We start from the raw sequence: 22,192 nt of genomic DNA, 5'->3' as shown, positions 1-22,192 counted from the left end.
GAATCTTGATTCCCTTTATTAAACACTGCAGACAGGACTTTTGAAATTCTCGATTGTAATATTCAAAGTATACATAGAAACATTGTGTAAAATCATTCACTTTTTCCATACTTTGCAGGATTTTTGCATTTTCTTAGAGGGCTGGCTGCTGTGTCTAGAGTGAATTCTGAATGTCAATTGTAATCTGGCACCTGCCTATTGGTATTATTCTCCTTTGCATTCTTTGTTTGCATTTGTCTTTTTTGTGTTGTCACTGTTATTTTATGTTCTTTCTTTGATTCTTGTAGTTTGGAGTCTTATGTCAGATAAACAGACTTATTTACTGAAACTTTATAATGTTTCATAGGATGCTTACCCTACCGATGCACCTGGTCCATGCTCCCAGTTTTTAGTGGAGTCAGAGTTGCTTGTTTACTTTTGTTACTTTGTATGTATGATTTTAGTTACTTTATGTTCTTTGTTGTGTATGTCTGTTTTCCATGTCTGGTCTTTGTCCCTGGAGTACATTCTTTTGATTTTCGCTAGAATTTTGGTTCCCTTGAATGCTCTTTCATGGATTTTTTATTTAACTTTCCTGTGCATGCCATCACTTGCAAAGGTCCAGATATTAAACAGAACAAGTATTTAAAGCTCATTTTTTCCACTTTAATGACATATTTTATGGCCATTGACAAATCGTTGAGGTAACCATAGAAACCACTGATATAGTGGGAAACAATGAAACAAAAACAAAAATGACAATAACAAAAAACATTTGGCAATCAGTTGCCATGGTAACAAAAAAATAGCCACAATACTGCATGAGCAATATTGGTCAAGCTAAAAACATAGCTTCAACACTTGCAACAAATATAGCCAGGGAATATAGTAGTACAAGTCTCTGTAAGAATCAGGCAGTGACAAAAAAGTGTCTTTAGGCTAAAGAATTAAGTTAAAATGGAATGCAGTGATTTCAAAAGATGGGGGCTGCATCGTAACTATTCCCACCTACTTCAATAAATTTTGTTTTGAAAACAAATGTAGAGCGAGCCACCTACTAAGGAATTTATGGCCTGCTACTCCATAAACTTTTGATAAGCCTTTGAAATGCACAGTAAATGCAATTTTTTCCAAATTTCTGCTGAATTGGCTAAAAGTTCTTTTAGAACGTAGGGTGTTTACATTTTATAACTTTTGCCTGGTACATACAAAGGTTTGCGCTTTATAGCAAAAATACTTTTTAAAAGATACAGAAAAAGTATATTCCAAAGAAAGCTATAAACTCTCAGCTGTTTATAATCCACATTTAATTCAAAACTAGCAAAGTTTTACTGTTAAATACTTTTTTTACACTTGTTATGTAATTAAGCAGCACTCCAGCTAAGAATCATGCAAATGTGATTCATGTTGGAAAACCTACATATTTTTATTTTTGATATTTTATTTAATATGTTATACATGAAGTAAACAGAAATTAACATGTGGCTTTTCATATAAGCCTTGTTCTTAAGAGATAAAAATTATATAAAATGTACCGTCAAATTCAAAATTAAGGGAAATAACTCTATAAATGACACTAAAATACAATACAAACTGTTCGATTTTCAACTTGGATTATCTCGTAAGAACGGATAATTATACAGTTTATCATATAGATTTGTAAACTTAATAACAAAAATAAAAAAAATGTGTAGCCTTTTTTGGGGTATATCACATATTATAGAATTTGCATGATTCTTAGAAAGACAACTACTTTAATAAAACTTAAATAGATAATTAACTAGATGAAGATTTAGTTTTGGATTACTGTAAATATACTATTATACTTCACAACACAAGAGATTTAGAGATACAACCTTTACACTTCCAATTCTTTAACTGGATCATTGCTTAAATAAGGTTTTGTATAACCTTAAATTACCAATTGATTTATCTATGGTGAGTATCCACTAAAAGTATAAACTGACAAGATATTGTAACAATTCCCTGACATAACACAACAAACATGAAGAAATGAAATGGTTACTCCTCTAACAATAAAAAAAAAATAGGAATTTTCGGATTTTGAAACTTGCCTGTTTTGACAACATGGTAGTTTGATAATGCAAATGCACGAACTTCTGTCTTTTGAACTAATAGTAGGATAGCCCTGAATATTACATGCTTAAGACATGCTGTAATTTTCCCGAAAAGATTAAAAGCTATATAACCAAATTTTCCATGTAATTTATTCAAAAGAATATGAAAACCTGTAAATAGATAAACATCTATTGGCATAAAAAGCTTCTAAGTCACTCATACATATAAAAACAATAAAAAATCTTAAAAAAAGTCTACAGAAGTTCAACACTAGAGACTAAAAATGATAAATGGTTAATGTCTTAATTAAAACATTTTGTATGTTTGTTTGTTTGTTTGTTTTTTTTTTTGCTCCCCCAAAATATTTTTTCTGTCTTTATACCCTATTTTTATTCACAATCTTTTCCAGATGGCAAACAAAAACAACAACAAAATGTTCCAACAAAGACAATCTTTGTGCTAAGCACAAGAAACATGCATTGTTTGTACCCTGATATAAGGTATGATGAAAAATGAAATTGCACTATCCCATAGAATTTTCCATCGCAGGGTTTCCGACGATGAGAATTTTCAGGTTAAAAGATGTTTTGAAATTTTGTTCATCATCAACAGAATGCACCCTTTTTTTTAAGTACCAGTTTTAATATATTAAAACTAATTTCTCCCTGCAATTTAGTAATTCAAAAAAATAAATATGAAATTCTTGAAAACAGTTCTATTCACCTATGTTGTTAAATATAATGAAACTTGTCTAAACCAAACCCTAAATAATCCAAAAATCTACCTTAACCAGACACTTATTTTAAAAGCCTCTTTACATCAATTTAAGGAGGTAGACTTAGGTTAAGGGACACAACTCTAACAAATCATTGAAACGTTTGTATTCAGCAATATACATGTACATCAATCTCACATAAAATCAACATAACTTAGACTGATTTCATTCTGTTTCAAATGAAAGCTTGAAATGCTTCGGTGAAATTGAATATGATTCAAACATATCACTGATTTCAGGACTTATGTCCCTTACCCTAGGTCTACCTCCTTAAATGTATTTTAACCTTGATAATAAATTGAACACCTGTCCGTTTTCAGTGTACAATTTTTTTTAAACTAAAATGCAACTCAATAAGTATGATTTCATGGTATTTATGGCGTCCATGTTAAGTACCATTCTGTGTAAGAATCAGGTAATGAGTGGCACATCATTTTTCTCAGTTTGGTCTTTTTTGCCTCAAATATATTCAAGTACATCTAGAAAACAACTGAAAAGCTATTTATATTTATCCTGAAGCATTGGTGACATAGATATTTTTGGACTGCTTATATAAGGAAAAACTTTAGGAAAATTTTTCCACCATTTTTCCATAGTGCATTTCAACTAAATTAGATCTATCAATATCTTAAAAGGCAAACTTAACAAACACTTTGACAGTAATTTCTTTGTGCATTTTTACTTCATGTGCCACATCTTATACACATTTTGTCTGACTCTTAGACAGAGAAGTACTTAAAGATTACCCGCTAATTTGGTATTTGAAGAAAGGAAGTAAAAAAATATTCATAAAGCTAAGAATCCCTAACCAATGAATAGAGTACTTTTTAGAAACTTCAGTTTAATGAAGAAACTGTGATATTTTAATTTACAATATAAAAAAAATCATTTACACTTTAATCATTATAAAAAAGCACACATTTTTCAGGTAAAAAATCACATTTCCCTAAACTGGAAGTAGAAATTTACAAAAGGGAGGTAATTCCTATCTGATTAAAGGGGAATAACTACAACAACTGAATGACTTGATGGTGATTGTTGTACATTATATGTACCAAACATGATTATTAAGGCTTAGTCTAATCATACATATCACAAAATTGCACATGATTCATGAAAGTGTCTTAGGTCCCTTACGACAATGAAAATAATACAAGGACCTTTGACCTTGGAATGGTAATCACAATAGTATATATGTATATTTCTTAAAATAACATTGATACCGAGTTTGAGAGTCATTTGATTTTCCGCTCTTTGTCTACGCTGAGTTAAATTCTTTGTAGGTAAAGAAGAAGCTCAAAATGATATGAATGATAAACAAGATTATGCAAAATATTGACTTCAACAAACTGCTGCTTCCCGAAATTTAACGGAGGTATGATGGAATACTGGTATACAGTTTTAAATCATTGATGGTTAGAAAGATCAAAATACTGACCAGAATAAACCCTTAGTATTGACTTTTATAAAGATCTAATTGTTGGCTCTTACACAGATCTCAATTTATTGACTTTAATGAAGATATCAATTATTGACTTTTGTGAAAATCTCAATTATTGACTGTAATGGAAATCTCAATTATTGACCCTATGAAAATTCCATTTCTTTTTCTTTTTGATATTTTACTGTTAGGAAAGCTTAATAAATCCAATCTATTCAATGTTACCTGAAAATTTTCAAATACAGTGTTCTGAAAACTAATTATTGACTACTAATTTTAATAATGACTTGAAGAAACTTTTTTCTTAATAATTATAACTGAAGTATATACTTCAATTCAATGGAGATGTCAAACTCACTTTTGGCTTATTTACAGGCAAAAACAAAAAACAAATCGACAGATTTTTATAAGGCAACCTAGATATTTTCTATAGAATCATTGCTGTAAAAACTTCCTAGTTCCAATCCATTTCATACAAATTATTACCATATTCTATTTAGAAGGAATTTTTCACCAACTAAATATGATCTCAACAATGTCTTCTGGTAAAATAGTAACAAAAAATGGTCATTTTCAGATACAATGAATTTACATTTTGATTATATTACAAAGACAAAGACTTGTTTGTATAAAATGACACTCAAAACAATTAACTTTAAATTTTCTTTTGCATTTAAGTGCCAGTCTCCATAAAAATCAGGCAGAAACTAAACATGGTATAAAATAATGCACCTCTTAGACCATGTAATCTGACCAGTCAGTGGATGAAAACAAAATTCTCCATATCATTTTTGTAAAAGAGTTCAGGGGTGAATAATTCCGTCTAAAAAGGCATTTAAATAAAAAATTCAAGATATGTCCTGTGACACAGAGATTAAATAATTGTCTCTATGTCACTGGAGAAGAGAGAAGAAATCTTTGTATAAAATTACATTATCTGATGGATGGGTTTTTGACTTATACAAATTTTCCCTTTTTTGCCTGATTCTTACAAACAATAAAGAAATCACCGGGATCAAAAACTGACAAATGAATAAAACGCTCCTTGTCACATTAGGTCCCAAGTACTCCCAACAATGCACATACTGTTTTTGCTTTAATAAATTTGCCACCAATTTGTTATTGGTCATTGAATATTATATACAGTTAATGAACTAATTCCTTTTAGCATTATTGCATGCCTTTAAATGTAAATGTACTGACATGTTTTTTTCTATGATCATTTCTAATATTGACTGTTTTTACTTCATTAAATTTTCTCATAAAGCACATCATGCAAAAAAAAGTTACCCTTTCTACAGTCATTTGTCATTATGATTATTTTCGAAGACCATTTGGCAAGTGTGCCATAAATTAACGCTTAAAGTAGAGCATAAAGCTACTTAATCTACTTTATCAAACAAAGGTGTTAGCATAATGTAAATAAGAAGGTCAACATTTGCATAAGATATCTTTCTGAAAATCAATGACAAATCTATGATCTAAGCAAAAGAGAAGGGTATGGATTTCTCAAAAAAGAAGCACAGTTCATTATTTTCCTAATGATCTATTGAATTGTCTAGCAAAGATAGTAACTTAGCAAATCTCTTATACTCTTACCTTCAAAACATACAAAGGTTGTATGGTAATCTATTTGCATATAATGGAAATCTTGGAATAACTATGGGTACAAAGAGTGCTTTACCAAATGACAGAATTAACAAATGCATTGAGCAAGTTCTTAGACATCTTCGTTCTACTTTTGCTCTCGTAATGATTTCTATGTGATATATTCTAAGTCAATTGCTTGTAAAAAAAAAAATGTTTATAAAATTTTAGTTTAAATTTCAACATAAGTAACATGGAGAACTAAAGTCAGACTCATTATTACCTGCACAATTCAATTTGAAAATAAGTAAAATAAAAAAAAAATTTGGTCAGAAACATAAAAATTGAAAAAGCAAATACATGTCGTTGGATTAGGGTGTTGCTAAGGCACTTCAAAATGAGAATTAGGTCAATTTGTTTAAAGGATCATAATTAACCACCTGACATTTTTTTTATTTCTAAATTCCCCAAGCTCCTAGATTGTTTTTATCTGTTTTTTTTTTTTTTTTTTCATTAGGTAACTTCATCAAACTTGAAGCACCATCTTTATCCAAAAGTTTCCTAGAAAAAGTGATTAAATATCGTTGTAAAAAGAGAAAACCCAAATATATTAACCAAAATCGGAATAAAAAAAAATTATAAACAAAGAATTTTTTTTTTCATGGATAATCCATGAACTACTTTTGCAGAGATTGAAAATTAAAAAAAGAAGATTGAACTTTGAACTTTGAATAAGAAGTAAGATATCCTAATGTTACAAGTGTCAAAAATGTTAACATGGATTAATAAGAAAATATTTGGGACAGCACAAAAATGAGAAAAAAAAGAGGTGATAGTTGCAAATATAACAGCAATATAAAGCCAATTGTTTCATTCATATACCAGAAATTTTCAATGTTCTTAACAAAAGGGAGATAACTCATTTTAGCAACGGGAACTTACTCCTCGTATTTGTGGATATGAGTAACCTCCTTTGGCTATAAGTTAAAATCATTGAAGAAGGAAAGAAACACATGTTTTACACACAATGTGTACAAAATAAATAGCACTTATATAAAATAATATCTACCATCATAATACTGATTTAACAGAACAATATTGTCATGTGAAACAAAATATGTGAAGATATTTGTGATTCCCATTGCAATGTGAAACAAGAAGCATGAAGAGACTGATTTCAAATATATACCTTTTGAAGCATCAATGTTTGAAATAAATAGTTTTCCAAGTATGCAAGTAGCACTCTAGCTAAGAATCATGCAAAATGTGATACACAGTTGGAAAGCCTACATATTTTTATTTTTGACATTTTGTTTAAAATGCTTTAGTAAACAAAAATTAACATTTGGTTTTTCATATAGCCTGTACTCATAGGAGATAAAAATTGTACAGAATGCACAATAGAATTCAAAGTTATGGGAGATAACTCAGTGAATGACATTCAAATACAATAGAATCTATTGGATTTTCAATGTTGATTATCTCCTAAGAGCAGGCATACTTGAATGAATAATTACACATTTCATAATATAGACCAATAAAACAACTTGAATACAAAAATAAAAATATGTAGCCTTTTTTGGGGTGTATCACCTTTTTCAGATTTTGCATGATTCTTACAAAGACTGCTACTTAATAATCTAAACACAATAATACAGTTAAAAACTGCATTGTCAATGTTTTTTTTTTGCTGTAGCTCTTATAGTCAAAAGCCAAAACAAATGCAACCAAAATATATACGCTTTATGATCTCCATTTAAAGACTGTCATACTTCATATTAACTTCTGCTTCATAACAGCAATTAGAAGCACAATGGTAGAGATAATGAATATTCAAAATGCTTTCCTTGTTTCATAATCAAATCATATTTGTGCCTAATGAATCAAAAAGATCCAATTCTGTAAGTTCAAAAATACTAGGACATTTTGTTCTCTGTTGGTATTCACATCAGTAAAAAAGTCCAGATATTTTTCCATTGCGGCTGATTACATACATCAGACTTAATATAAAAGCACTTACTTTTTTATCAGTCAAAATTTCAACTGTATTTTACAGCAACTAAGAAAGGCAACTGCAGGAAATAGCTAGTCTTCCCTTTATAAAGTAAAATGTATCAGGTAGTTACCTGTACAATTGGCATACTTTTATTCTTTAGGTATTTGAAATTATGTCTGACAGAAATTATGAATCTCTATGGCAATGGTCAAGTTAATTACCAGAGGCAAATAATTGTCATTCTACCAAAGGTAGACCAACTCAATTTGCTGAAGTCAACTATTTCATTCGCTGTAAGAATGGCACTTTCTGCACTTCAACGATTTCATTTTGATGTCTACAAGTCTAAAGATTGTAGATCAACCAGATGCACTCATATGATAATAAAATAATGAAACATGAAATTCACTCTGACAGATTGTCTTCCTAAATGTGGTTCAAATTTGTTGTCAATCAGAAGTATTGAATCTGTCGGAAACTGAAAGGTTTTAATTAAGAGATTTTGCTATGCCTCATTTTCGTCTATAATACACACTTGACCTAAACATTCTTGCTTCAAGATGTACTTTTACAAGTAATTTTTCAGAATTAATAGCAGTAATTCAATTTTCAACTCTTTTATGATAAAATGAAGGCACTTTTAGAATATAAGATTTTTTTAATAAAAGGTTACAGAAATGAAATTGAAAGTTAAATTGGTGAAAAGAACATTTAAAAGTGAATTGTTACTTAATTGCCTATGCAGTATTTTGCAGTATTAAGAATAGTTAAATTGAAAACGTTGAAGAAATAGAGTGTAGAAATAAGAATCTTTTTCTATTAAAAATTTTGACAACCAAAGTCAAACCACACTGACAAAGACAATGATTTACCTTTGCCGTATGTTCGAGAGTATATGCCACACATTTTTACACATGATTTGACTAATGCAAACAAACATTTACCTAAACTATTTTTCAAATTCTCCCAAATGTATTTTCTCCCTACCCTTGACAAATCAAAAACTTTTATAGAACAGATGCAGGAAACTTCTGAGATCATGTCAAATAAAAATAATTTTGGGATTAATTTTCCCTCCTAACTCTAAACAATTTTCCAAATTTTACAAAAAAATTCAGTTTTGTAATCTGTCAAATTCTTCCAACTAACAATGGCATATATTCATCGCCATACAGCAATCGGTAATAACAAACATGAAATATGAAATGTAAATATTTTAACAACAGATAAAAAATTCAAAATTAAAAAATATTCATATCTTTGACATTTTAATATTAGGAATGCGTCACAATTGGAGAAGTAGAAAAAGTACAAAATTTGTGCTACTATGATCCTTAATTCACCGATCTTGATTAAGCGGGGAAGAATCAGTTAAAAAATTTGTGAACTTTAACACAACCATAGTCATGACTGACTTCTATTGATATTGAAATTATATAAAAGGTGCATATTTTCCACAGTAAATTTTATTTTTAGAGAAAGTGATATTAAGGAATAAACATTTTTGACAAAATCAACACGAAAAAAAAAAACCCAAACTATTTTACTCTTGCAAACTGGAATAAAATATTTTAATTACATGGAATATAAAATTAAGTGTCAGTTTCTGAAAGAATCAGGCTGTGGGTGAAACAACAGCACAGTAGGTCGCAGTACAGGAGACCTATTAAATATGACCTTTAAGCCAGCAACAGTTATAGATCTTCACAAATGCATCTGCCATTCCCTTGTAGCCAAAATTATCACCTATTATGAATAACAAATAAAATGATGTCAGCAATTAAATTATTAAGAAAAACAGGAAATTTAGAGGTGGGTTATATAGAAAAAATACCAATGTCATCGCTGACCTTTCAAACACATGGAGAATTTTAATTTGTTAATTATCTATTCAACAATTTCAGTTTCTTTTTATTGGCATTTTAACTCTATAAAAAAAAAATCAAATTAATAATAAAAAATCTTATTACATAACTAATACTGAAACAATTTTGACCCTTAACATTATGCAGTTGTTAACTTAAAAAAATAATTCAAAACTGACAATACGCAAATTATTATACCCTGTCTGAGATTTCAAAAAAAAAAATCTAGTCCCAAAATTTAAACGAAATACTGGTATGGAATGTTATCCGTTCAAAAACTTTCATCTTGCTGAGTTCAAAGTTCACAAAATTTTACAAAAGGTCACCCAAAGGTGAAAAGTCATCTAGATCAGTGAAAAAATAATCATTACCTAAAAATTCTACTAATAATCATTTAAAAATCCTAAATAACACTTAATCAATCATCTATTTTCTCCTTTTCTGAACTAATAGAGCACTTCTGCTGCAGGTTCTCTGCTTCTAATAAAGGGCCATCCCATTTTTCACTCATCTGAACATTAGTTGAAGTTGTTGTTGTCATGGTTACTGAATCTCCTTCTGCTTCAAATATAGTGTCCTCAGCAAATGAGTCTTTCATTGATCTCCCATCTTCAGAATCGACACTTTCAAAGCTGGCTGTTGACCAGTTCCTCAATTTTCTATATGCAAGGAAAGGATCTTTTAGTGCGTCTCTCTGTATTGGTACATCTCGATGTATTGCTGCAGTACGCTGAATTGTAGGGTGCAATTTAGAAGATCGTCCTTCCGTGTTAGTATCCTCAAACACTGCGCTCTCGGTACTGGACCATGGTCTAGCTGTTCTATTCTCTCCTGTCTCTCCACTGTCACCCCGCGATAATGGGAACAGCATCCTCTCTCCACTATCCCCACGAGACATGGACCGTGATCCACTAGAATCATAATCGACACTTTCAACACTTGACTGAGAATAAGTTCTATTAATAGTAACATCTTGAGAATCAGTTGTGTCAGTGCTAGAAATTGAACTTTTCCTCAAGTCTCCATCCCTCTCTGGGACTGACAAAAACTTTCTATGCTTTGCAGATCTCTTGTAATGTGTTCTCATGTGACGAGTGATCATGTCCCTCCTACATGCTGCATAAGGGCATTGCGGGCACCTATATGGCTTTTCACCAGTATGTGTACGCTTGTGAGTGTTTAAATGGTCACTTCTGCTGAAAACTTGGCCACAGTCGCTACATTCATATGGTTTGATTCCTGTATGTAATCTCATATGCCTCGTTAACATGTCACTTCGTGAAAATGAGCGATTGCACACTTTACAGTAATGGACCTTATTGTTATCACCTTGTCTGACAGTTTCTGTCGGTAAATGTTTGGCCATGTGTTTGGCCAAATTATCATATGATGGAAATACTTGATTGCACACGGGACAGATATATGCATCAGAGTCAGAAAAAGTTCTACGTTGGTCTTTAGATTGATCCAAACCAGTGGGATGAGAGGACGGCACATGAGAAAGAGGCATATTTATAGGCTGACTAGGGTATAAACCACGTGGAGAAACAGCTAATCGGTTCAGTTCTGACATAGAATTCAGCATTACTGCTCTAGGAGGAAATGCAAAATGGATGCCTGGCGACAGCCCAGGACTTGGAGAAGGCAGCTCTGGATCAGAGTGAAATCCTTCAAACGGATTTGACATGTTGAAATTAAATATATGACCTCCTTCTGGCACTGAGCACAACGGTGAGGAGTTGGCAGATGACATAAAATGAGGAGACGGATAAACAGGAGTTGAATGGTGATGTAGAAACGGATATTGTTGTTTCTTGTTTTGGGAACCAAAGGGTTCTTGCTCTTTCCCTTGCATACCTTCCGTATTCACAGATCCAAAATATTTCTGAGAAGGGTGAGTGGGAAAATTTATTTGATCTTTTCCAGGAGACATATCAGAGCCCAAAAATTTCTGAGGAGAAACATTCCCTTGTTGGCTGAAAAAGTCAGGTGACCCTTGTGGAGAAAATTTGTTGTGCCGCTGAACTTTACTACTAACACTTTCCATGAATACGTCACCTTCTTCAGTGGTGTTTGTTGATATTGATTCAGTCTCTAAAGATTTAGACTTACTTGGAGAATGTGGAGGAATTTCATCAAAACTCCTTTCCTGGGAAGGAGAAGCTGACAGTGAACGTGCAGATTCGGCTTTATCAAAACTAGAGGCATCAGATGATGATGAACCGCTTCGTTTTTGACTAAAGTATCTATGTTGTAAGTTTTTCTTAAAATTTCCTGGAAATAATGCCCGTTTATGTGAAAGCAATCCTTCACTCCCTTCCTCTGCTGTGGTCATTGTGTCTGCGTCACTTTTTACTGTTGTAACAACGTCGTCGTCACTCGTTATCACAATGCTAGTAATATGATGAATTTTCTTAATTTGTTCATTACTGTCCAATGATGAAGTTTTACTAATGAGAGGAGATGGTGATCGCAGTTCTTTGGAATATGGTGAAGGCTCTCTACTGCTATAACTATCCTCAGAGCCACTGAAATCTTTGGATGTAATGCTATCGTCACTACGAGGAAGGCGTGCTAATCGGAATGCTTCCCTTCCCAAGCTTCGAGGAGAAACTGATAGGAAGGATTGCTTCGCTTCCTTTTGTTTGGCAAGGTGATAATTGCCAAGATATCCAGCATCTTTAAATGTAGGTGTGAACAAGCTATTTGAAGACTCTGTCTCTTCTTGTTTATCATAAAAAAGGTTAGGAGCACTTTGGTTATATGGCATCCGTATCACGGATCTATGCTCAAAAGAACTTTGATACTGAAGAGTTTCTACATTGTAACGTTCAACAACTGATCTCTGTTCTTTAAAAGCTTTATCATATTCAAAGCTTCTTTGATATGTAAAGTACTTTTCTGAATCAGATTCAAATTTTGTTTCCTTAGAAATACGCCCACATGGGTCACTATGCTGTTTGGGTAATTCTGGCACCTCAGGGCGGAGAAACCTCTGTTGCCGTAGTGATGGGTCATCCTCATCAACTGCTTCCTGTTTGACAAGAATACGTCTCGGTTCCTCCCCCATTGCAGTCCCTGTTTGTCCAATCATATTAATGTCTAGATTTTGTGGAGGCAGTGGGTTAGTAATAGTCATATCCCCATCATTCAAGCTTCTCATTGTCTCTAATCCTAAAAATTATTCTTGGTCCATTTTCTTAATTCCTTCCAAATTCTGAAAAATGACAATAAAATATTAAATATTTGGGAACAAAATTGGTCAGTATAGATTCTTACAGAACCATCCTAGTATTTTCTGGGTTAGCATGCCGGTCTCCAATGTGGGAGGTCTTAGGTTTGACCCACCGCCCCCCACCCCCCCCCACAACCCCGCCCAACCAAGTCACACCACAGACTTAACTTGGCAGTCATTGCTTCTCCACCAAAAATGCAGGGATAAATTGACAACTGATTGCTTCAGACTCAGAATAATATGTCAGGGTGGGGATGGCATCATGCCTACCATTGGGTTGTTGCTTCTGTGTTGTAAACACAACAAAGACCTCACTCAATGGGCCTAACTGGTATAAAACAGGATCTGTTCAATTGGTGAATCCATCTCATCCTGAAAGGTATTTAATAACTGCCAAAGGACATTTAACCATTATCAATAAATGAATCAATACAGAATTAAAGTTATTTCTATGATTTTTTTGCTGTACAATTGCAAGATCCTGCAATAAATTCTGGATTTTAATACTGTGAAAGAACTATTGTTTGTCAGGTACCAATTTTTGTGGTTTTCATGGGTACGCCAAATCATGAAAATTTTTTCCCAGCGAAAAGGAGATTTCCATTGATGTGGATACTGAAAACCTCAAAACCACGAATTCAGGAATTCACAAACTTGAGTTTCTTCCCTGACCCATGAAAATTGGTATCCACGATTAAAAGTACTTTCACAGTACTCCTTTATGATAAACAGAAGACAGACATCAAACCAAAGTTGAGCTATTTGGGTTACACTTGTCTAAACTAACTTTTTTTTGGGAAGAAAACAAAAACCCTAACAAAAAAACAGAAAAAAAAACCCAAAAACATCAAATCGTACTATATCAACTTTTCGGCATGGTACCATCATCACTAATTTAGCAGTAACTAAATAATCATGAACAGTGTCACTCTCAAAACAAAAACTGTGAAAGTACTATTGTTTGTGCAGTACTAATTTTCATGGTTTTTTGTGGGAAGACCAAACCACGAAATTTGGTTCCCACTGAATAAGAGATTCCCGTTGAAGTGTTAACTTCAAAACCATGAATTCAAGAGCCTGCAAACCTGTGTTTCTTTTCTGATTTACGAAACTTGGTATCAACGAATTAAAGTACCACCACAGTATCTTGAATTATATATTTATTTGATAGAAGTTGTGGAAATAAGCAATTTGAAGTACCGGTATAGGCAGTTTACACAGCAACAAATCTAGGCTGAAAAAATTGACATTGAAATACCTGTTTCAAAGAGGAAAAAGGAGGGACTTATTTTACTAAAAGTCATAAGACTTAACTTTTCCTTTTTATTATTCTATTAAGTTAAAATCAAGTTTTTAAGTACCAGTCTATATAAAATTCAGGCAGTACCTATAATGGTGATTCATGGTACATGTATAGAAAAACCACCGAATTAAGATCTGTATATTATGAGAAAACCATACTTGAATCTGCAACTAAAAACAACCAAATCAAGAATGATAACTCTTACAAAGTGGCAATTTCATACACAATGTATCACAAAGTGCCAATTTCATACACAATGTATTACAAAGTGCCAATTTCATACACAATGTATACAAATTTTATCTTGAAAATGCAATAACCAAATGAAGAACTAAGACTGGCTTAATGTGGTTTCTGCATTAGACACAAAAGTGAATTCTGGTGGTATTTTTTTCACATGCATGAATCCCCTCCTGTTTTTTTTTAGTTATCTCCCACAACTTTTGACGTCAGACCAGCTTCATGCAATGATCTCCACAAGTCTTCAAGCAACCACTAACCAATTATCACATAAACTGTGAAAACAATTATAACCTCCAGTATTCAGTCTTTCCCAAAAATTAATGCACAGGTAATCTTGGAGATAAATGATTATAAAAAAACACTTGGGAAGGTTGAAGTAAAATAAACAACAACAAAAAAAGACCACACATGCCTGAACCTGCATCAAAGTCATGTTATTTGTGAGGACATTTAAAAGTACATATATGTACATCGTTGTTTTTCCAAAAAAGGTGGTACACCTAGATACAAATACATAGTTCTTGGTAGAGATTCCTCATACTTTGCAAGAAAAAATTACAAATCATCTTCCAAATATACAGAGGAAGTTGTTTACAAAATGCTGGAATTTTTGTAGTGCAGTGGACATGTTTTTCAACAAATGGTTGGCATTCCAATGGGAACAAATTGTGCTCCTTTACTTGCTGACCTATTCCTTCACTCTTATGAGGCTGACTTTATAGCTGATCTGATCCGAAAGAAAGAATTTGGTTAGATCTCTTAATCTCAGTTTCCACTATATTGATGACGTATTATCTATTAACAATCCTAATTTTGGGGATTTGATACGTTGCATCTACCCCAAAGAACTTGAGATAAAGGATACTACAGATACTGTGAGGTAAGCCTCATATCTTGACCTACACTTAGAAATCAATGGTAAAGGAAAACTATTGACCAAGCTTTACGACAAACGTGATGACTCTTCATTCAAAATTGTCAACTTTCCTGTCATCTGTGGCAACATCACTTCAACACCTGCGTATGGAGTGTTCATATCACAACTCATAGGTTATGTCAGAGCTTGCCAAAACTACACTGACTTTTTGTATCACACTAGAACTCTAACAAATAGGCTTTTAGAACAGGGTTATGTTGCTACAAGATTGAAGTCATCACTACAGAAGTTTTATGATCGTCATCATGAACTCTTGGATCCTTATGGTGTATCCATCTGCACCATGAAAACTGATTTATTCAACGGGTCATAGTTTTCCTTTCCTCGTTAGTCTACCCCGGAATTGACATGTTATGAGCAACTCAGCGGGTGTTTCTAGAAAAGCAGAGGACGGTGCACCTGGTCCATGCTCCCAGTTTTTAGTGGAGTCCAAGTTGCTCATTTGGTTTTGTTACTTTGTATGTATGATTTTAGTTACTTTATGTTCTTTGTTGTGTATGTCTGTTTCCCATGTCTGGTCTTTGTCCCTGGATTAAATTCTTTTGATTACCGCTATAACCTTGGTTCCCTTGATTACTCTTTAATATGTAAATAAACACTAAGCGAGTTTAAAAAATACAGTGTGGGTTTAAAAATTTCTTAAAGTATTGAAAAAATCATAGCATATACTGCCATAAAAAATGGCTAGTCCAATATGCTAAAAATATATGAAAAAAATAATCAAATTTCTCCATAAAGAAGGTTCACATCTTCATTATATATATAGAACTGAGGACAGTGTACCCAAATCTGATAAGTTGTTAATAGTGAAATCATTTATTTTTCAATTTTTCTATTCTGTTGAATTTCGTTCATATATCAAGTTTCACATCTTTTTTGTGTTTTGTACTCTAGGAACAGTAAAAAAAAAACAATAATAGGATAATAAATTGGGAAAGAGTGAATAACTAAAATATTATCACAAGTGCCGAAGAACGCCTAGATTTAACAAGTGTGTGGAACTTGTCCCGCGCACGAGTTAAATCCCCATGCGTTCTTGGCACAAGTGACCATATTTTGGTTATTTATGATAACCAATTGATTATCCTATTTATTATATAGATTTGCTTCATAATTTATCGATATTTTCAACATCAATTTTGAATAATGTGATTGGCGGATTGATATCAATGTTGTGAAGTTTTGACGGAAGAAAGTGCAAGAGTGAAATTACCGAATTTATTTCACAGTGTGAATTATCGAAATTTACTACACGGAGAACATTCGATAAAACACTGCTATCTATATAATAATAAAAAATTTTATATCTTTGTTTCAATGATTAAATTATACACCTTATTATATTATAGCATTAACTCATAAGGTATACTAAAAACTTGGAATGGTGTTGAATATTGGATGCATGATTGTGAACAAACTCTGGGAAAGTTGACCCAAATCCATTGGGCACACATATGCAAATGATAGTCCAATGATAGCCCTTTATGAATTTCTAAATAAAAAAAAACCCTTTCATAAATTTATTGATCCCCCATGTAAACATTAGCTTATTGTATATCTGGAGGTCAAAATCAAGGCCTATGAATACTGTACTCTATAGTAATGACATTGCCCAGCATAGATTTCTGTAGAATCAACTCAGACATGGAGAGGTGATAACAAACTATGTAATTTGTGGTTCCTCAAATGTCACAAGGGCATTATTCTCCCAAAAAGAATTTAGTGAATGCTACTGAGATTGAAAAAAAAAATTGTATAGGTTCATAAACATCTATAATCCAATTCTGACCAAAGGACATTGAGCAGTGGTCATTGTGGGAGCTATCATCATTTTCATAAGAGCACCAACCTCCCACTATGCAAATGTGACCTAGGGATGTTCAGCTGTGGTTGTTGTAGTAACTATCATCATTTTCATAAGAGCACCAACCTCCCACTATGCAAATGTGACCTAGGGATGTTCAGCTGTGGTTGTTGTAGGAACTATCATCATTTTCATAAGAGCACCAACCTCCCACTATGCAAATGTGACCTAAGGATGTTCAGCTGTGGTTGTTGTAGGAACAATCATCATTTTCATAAGAGCACCAACCTCCCACTATGCAAATGTGACCTAAGGATGTTCAGCTGTGGTTGTTGTAGGAACAATCATCATATTCATAAGGGCACCAACCTCCCATTATGCAAAATGTTACCAAAGGATGTTGAGCTGTGGTTGTCATTGTCATAAGGGGCATCAACCTCCAACTGTCCCAATTGAGACCCAAGAACATTGAGCAGTGTACATATATATGTGTGTTTATTGTAAGATACATAAGGACATTGAGCAGTGAGGGTTTGTTGAGGAATTTACCTCCATTGTCACAAGGACACCCACATCCCATTTTGCCATTTGTTGGACCCAAGGATATTGAGCAGTGAGGGTTTGTTGTGGAAGAGGAAACCAAGACCATTTTTCAAATTTTCAGGGTTTGGAATAGACAGGTTTTCTATTTTTTCAGGGTTCAAATTAGACAGGTTTCATTATATATGACCAACATGAAAATAGATTTGATTGTTTTTAGTACTAATTGTACAATATTCTCTGTAATGTAAATTTACAATTTCTAAATGTAAAAAGCATTGGTGGATCCATGATTTCAAGTTAGAGGGGTGGGGGTTGTAAATAGAGTAAATGCTGAGCAAAGCAACACAAAACAATTTTTGGGGGTATATTTGTGGAAAAAAAATCAATTAAAGGGGGTGGGGTGGTAAACATCTCCCTCCCGGTTCCACACTCCTCTGGATCTGCCACTGAAAAGCATACCAATGATTAAATTTATTTAAGACTGTGACTTTGTCAGTTGCTGAAAGGTCAAATAGGCAATTTTATCTCCTACTAAAATTCAAATGCCACATTGTTACAGTTTGTTATCACCCAAAATATAACAACACCTCCACTTTCACTAAATAAAATTTTGTTTACATCAAGACAATGAAATTATTAGACCTACATAGGGACATCTTTTACAGTTTCATAAATCTATGCAAAGAAACTGAAGGAGTCAACACGTTTGTCTTTATACAGGGTATATTGTTCAGGGTGCCGTTAAGTGTATGTATTTGTAAAAATCAGAAACATGCATGACAAAAACTCACCAATCTGACAATTTAATATCACTCAAGGATACTTTCTCTATTTGAATAGACCATTATTTGATCTCTGTATCACAGGCTTTGCTCAGAAATTTTTTGATAGATTCTTAGAAAAATGAGGTTTTAGACAGATTTATCTGCCCTTGAAATGTTCATTTTCAGTGCATTTCAATGAACTTGTAACTCAATGGTCCAGCATGGCACGGAAAATCTTGTGTGTTTCCTTTACGCTGATGGTGCAAATAGTCAAATTACACTACCAAAATAAAGGGATTTTTCATACCATGCTTTACCTATTGCCTGATTCTTACAGGGACTGACACTTAGTTCAGAAATTATTTAATGTTTTGATAAGGCCAAGTAAAACTAATTAGCTGATTCTTGTGCCATCTTGCCCCATAAAAAATTGACAACAATTTTATATATTGGGGCAGAAATTACAAAATCAAAATTTTTATTGTCGTCAGTTTCTGTTATTGAGATACTATAACACACAAATCTTTCATTACTTGGTGACTAAAACAATGTTTTTTCTCTGCAACTGATGTGGCTACAGATTAAGAAGATATCTATATTTCAAATACAAAATTATGCCAGAAAATATCTTGGTAACAAATAAAAAATAAAAAAAATAAAATCCTCCTACCCAGCCTATTTATTTTTATGAAGGTTGGATGTGAATCTACTATTTAAGTTTACTTGGCCTATCTTTGAAAAATTCAGCAGTCAAAAAAGTGCAACACAGTAAATCTGAAATTTTTTACTTTATATCATGAAAAGAATAAGATTTAAGTTGCTTTATAGGTCTATATGATGAAATGTATAATTATTCATTTCAATCTGTCTGTTCTTAGGAGATAATCCACATTGAAAATCAAAGAGTTTCTGTTGTATTTTAGTATCATTTACAGAGTTATCTCCCTTAATTTTGAATTCTACAATACATTCTATATAAATTATATCTCCTATGAACAAGGGTTATATAAAAAGCCACATGTCAAGTTCTGTTTGCTATAAAATTTCAAACAAAATATCAAAAATAAAAATATGTAGGCTTTCCAACCATAATCAAATTTTGCATGATTCTTATATGGAGTGCTACTTAATAACAAAACAGTCATAAGTATACGATTGACCAATATGGCCGACTCCATGTTACCATATGTATAAATGAAGAAACCAGAAGAAGGGAAATAACAAAAATCTGGAAAAATAAAAAGTCGGAACATTTGATTTTTTAATGATTCGGAGAAATATGGAGTTGGCAGCAAAAAAATATGATCGGTCGGTTGAGTAGCAAGAAACAAGACTATTATTTTTTTTGTGTTATTCACTGCTTCAAGTTAATTATCCTTTTATTCACACAGAAGTTCTTTCCCCATGTCTACTTAATGTAGATTTGTCCATCTACATTAAGTTGGCACAATGCATTTAGAATATCAGATGTAAATAGCATTAAAAAACTGGAACAAACAACTACCGCCAGTTCAAACCCGATTTCACCAACTGTTAACAATAGCTACAGATCTTAACAGTTTTATATCCTGGTGAACGTATTCATTCAACAGATAACACTCCCATTCAATTTAATCAAATTTTTCTAGCCACTCACAGGTCAGAAACTAAATAAAGGTGTTTTAACAATAACCTAAAATGTAAGATCACTCTCATCTGGATTTCTAATTATCAACTTTTACACTGTTCACTGAAAAACAATTATGATATTTACAAAAACAGCACCCACTCCTGACCATCTTTAATACTCAATATTAAAAGCAGAAACACCAATTCAACACCATCTTTAACATGGAGTTGCACACATTGTTGTAATATGCATATCCCCACTTTTACAGGAAGTAGATATAGGAGAAAACCCAAAAATGCTCACAACGTATGCCCAATCTACACGAAGCCACATACAAAATTTGAAATCAATCCATACATTGGGAGTTTTCTTGTGACAAAAAATTTTTCTATCAAATTTATACAGTGAAAAAATGCAAAATCCCAAGAAACAGGATGTTTATATCAGAGAGCAACTAAAATTGCCCCTTCTATACCAAGCAAACACTAAATTTAAATAATGGAAATGATAGTTTGAACAGACGGACGGACAAGTTGATTCCAATATACCACCCACTCATCGAGTGGGGGTATAATTTCTACTTCAACCAAAGGCACCTCATTGTCATATACAAACTAAGAGTATACTTTTTATGTATTTGTTACAGGGAAAGAAATACATGTATCTACTTCATTTTGAAATCAGAAAAAAAGAAAGTTTGTTTAATTAAAATTGTATTCATTTAAAAGAGTCAAACCAAGGCCACTTTTTTAGTCTGACTGAAATTTGCTGATCCAATCATGCATCCAATATTCAACACCATTCCAAGTTTTTAGTATACCTTATACAGAGACGTAGCACCCAAATCTTAGTTGGTACAGCAGTGGTAATGAACAAATAAGTTTGAACTTGTTTTAATTAGTTACTGAGTAAAATACCCTGTTTTTTTTTTATATTTTTCAACAATAATTTTAGGCATTGCATAACATACCAAAAAAAGCCATTGGTTCTGTTCCAGCAGTATGTGCCATACCAGGTTACGGCCCTGTTATAAGTTGTAGTAACAAGATTTCAAATATACCTGCTTTTCACTCATGTACCCAATACTTAAAGCATGTCCTTCTCATTTAAGGAGATAGACTTAAGGTAAGGGACAAAAATCTTGAAATCAGTGATATGTTTGTATCATATCTAATTTCACCAAAACTTTCCAAGTTTTCATTTGAAATAAAATGAAATCAATCCAAGTTAATTTGATGCTTATATGAGATTGATGTAAAATGGGGAATACAAATGTTCAAATGATTTGTAAGAATTGTGTCCTTTACCTTAGGTCTACTTCCTTAAATAAACTGGAAAACACTTCCAATGACCATTATATTAAAGTCACATATACAGGTTGTCCATCTTAAATAAAGCCCATGTCATTGTAACCTAACCAAAGAATTAACAATAATTACACATCAGCTTATAAAGCCATTGACACCAAATAAAATTTGATATTCATCAATTTTTGTTCTTTTAATATCAAATAAACATGTTGCAGTGGGTCAGAAAGCTGATACTACTGTACCATGTGTTTTATAATTAGTTATAGTATATCAATTGATTTTCTTGGTAAATAATTTTGACATTTTTTTAATTTAAAAGGGGGGGGGGGCATAGAGTAAAAATATATAAATTTTAGGATGACTCTTGGATACAATCACCAGTTAGGTAAAGATAATAAGTATTATCTTAAAAAATAAGATAGCCCACAGAGAAATTTTTTTTCTACTTATAATTTCTGTATTTCATTCAGGAAATAACACATGACACCAATTTCGATACAGTTTTTTTTTCAAACGCCACTATGTTATCAGTTTTTGGCAAATCAGAAACAGAATTGCGATCAGGTGACTTGCATTTCCATGGAAGAGCTTCTTTAAGGTCAAAGGGTTAAAATGGAAAATATACCAACAGTTTCAGAAAAAAAAAAACTCATATCTACCTGGTTTGTAGTGTTATCACTATAAAGTGACAGTCCCTGTAAAAATCAGGCAGTTGGTAAGAC

At 32.5% G+C, this 22,192-nt stretch overlaps 1 protein-coding gene across 5 annotated transcripts in view; it reads right to left on the bottom strand.

Moving 5' to 3' along the window:
* Positions 1–623: 623 nt before the first annotated feature.
* LOC148600083 (uncharacterized) overlaps positions 624–22,192 on the bottom strand; it is a 92,096-nt gene continuing 70,527 nt past the window's right edge. For all 5 annotated transcript variants that reach the window (XM_088558062.1, XM_088558061.1, XM_088558064.1 and 2 more), the window contains one exon: positions 624–12,939. In XM_088558062.1, coding sequence (XP_088414188.1) covers positions 10,141–12,885 — 2,745 coding nt within the window. In that variant the 5' untranslated portion in view covers positions 12,886–12,939 and the 3' untranslated portion in view covers positions 624–10,140. The remainder of the gene's footprint in view (positions 12,940–22,192) is intronic.

Source organism: Perna viridis, chromosome 13 (genome assembly GCF_037379345.1).
Source record: "Perna viridis isolate PV_CMFRI_1.1 ecotype Kerala chromosome 13, ASM3737934v1, whole genome shotgun sequence".
Taxonomy (NCBI): Eukaryota; Metazoa; Mollusca; class Bivalvia; order Mytilida; family Mytilidae; genus Perna; species Perna viridis.
Note: the sequence above shows the minus strand (reverse complement) of the source record. Positions and strands in the feature narration are given on the sequence as shown.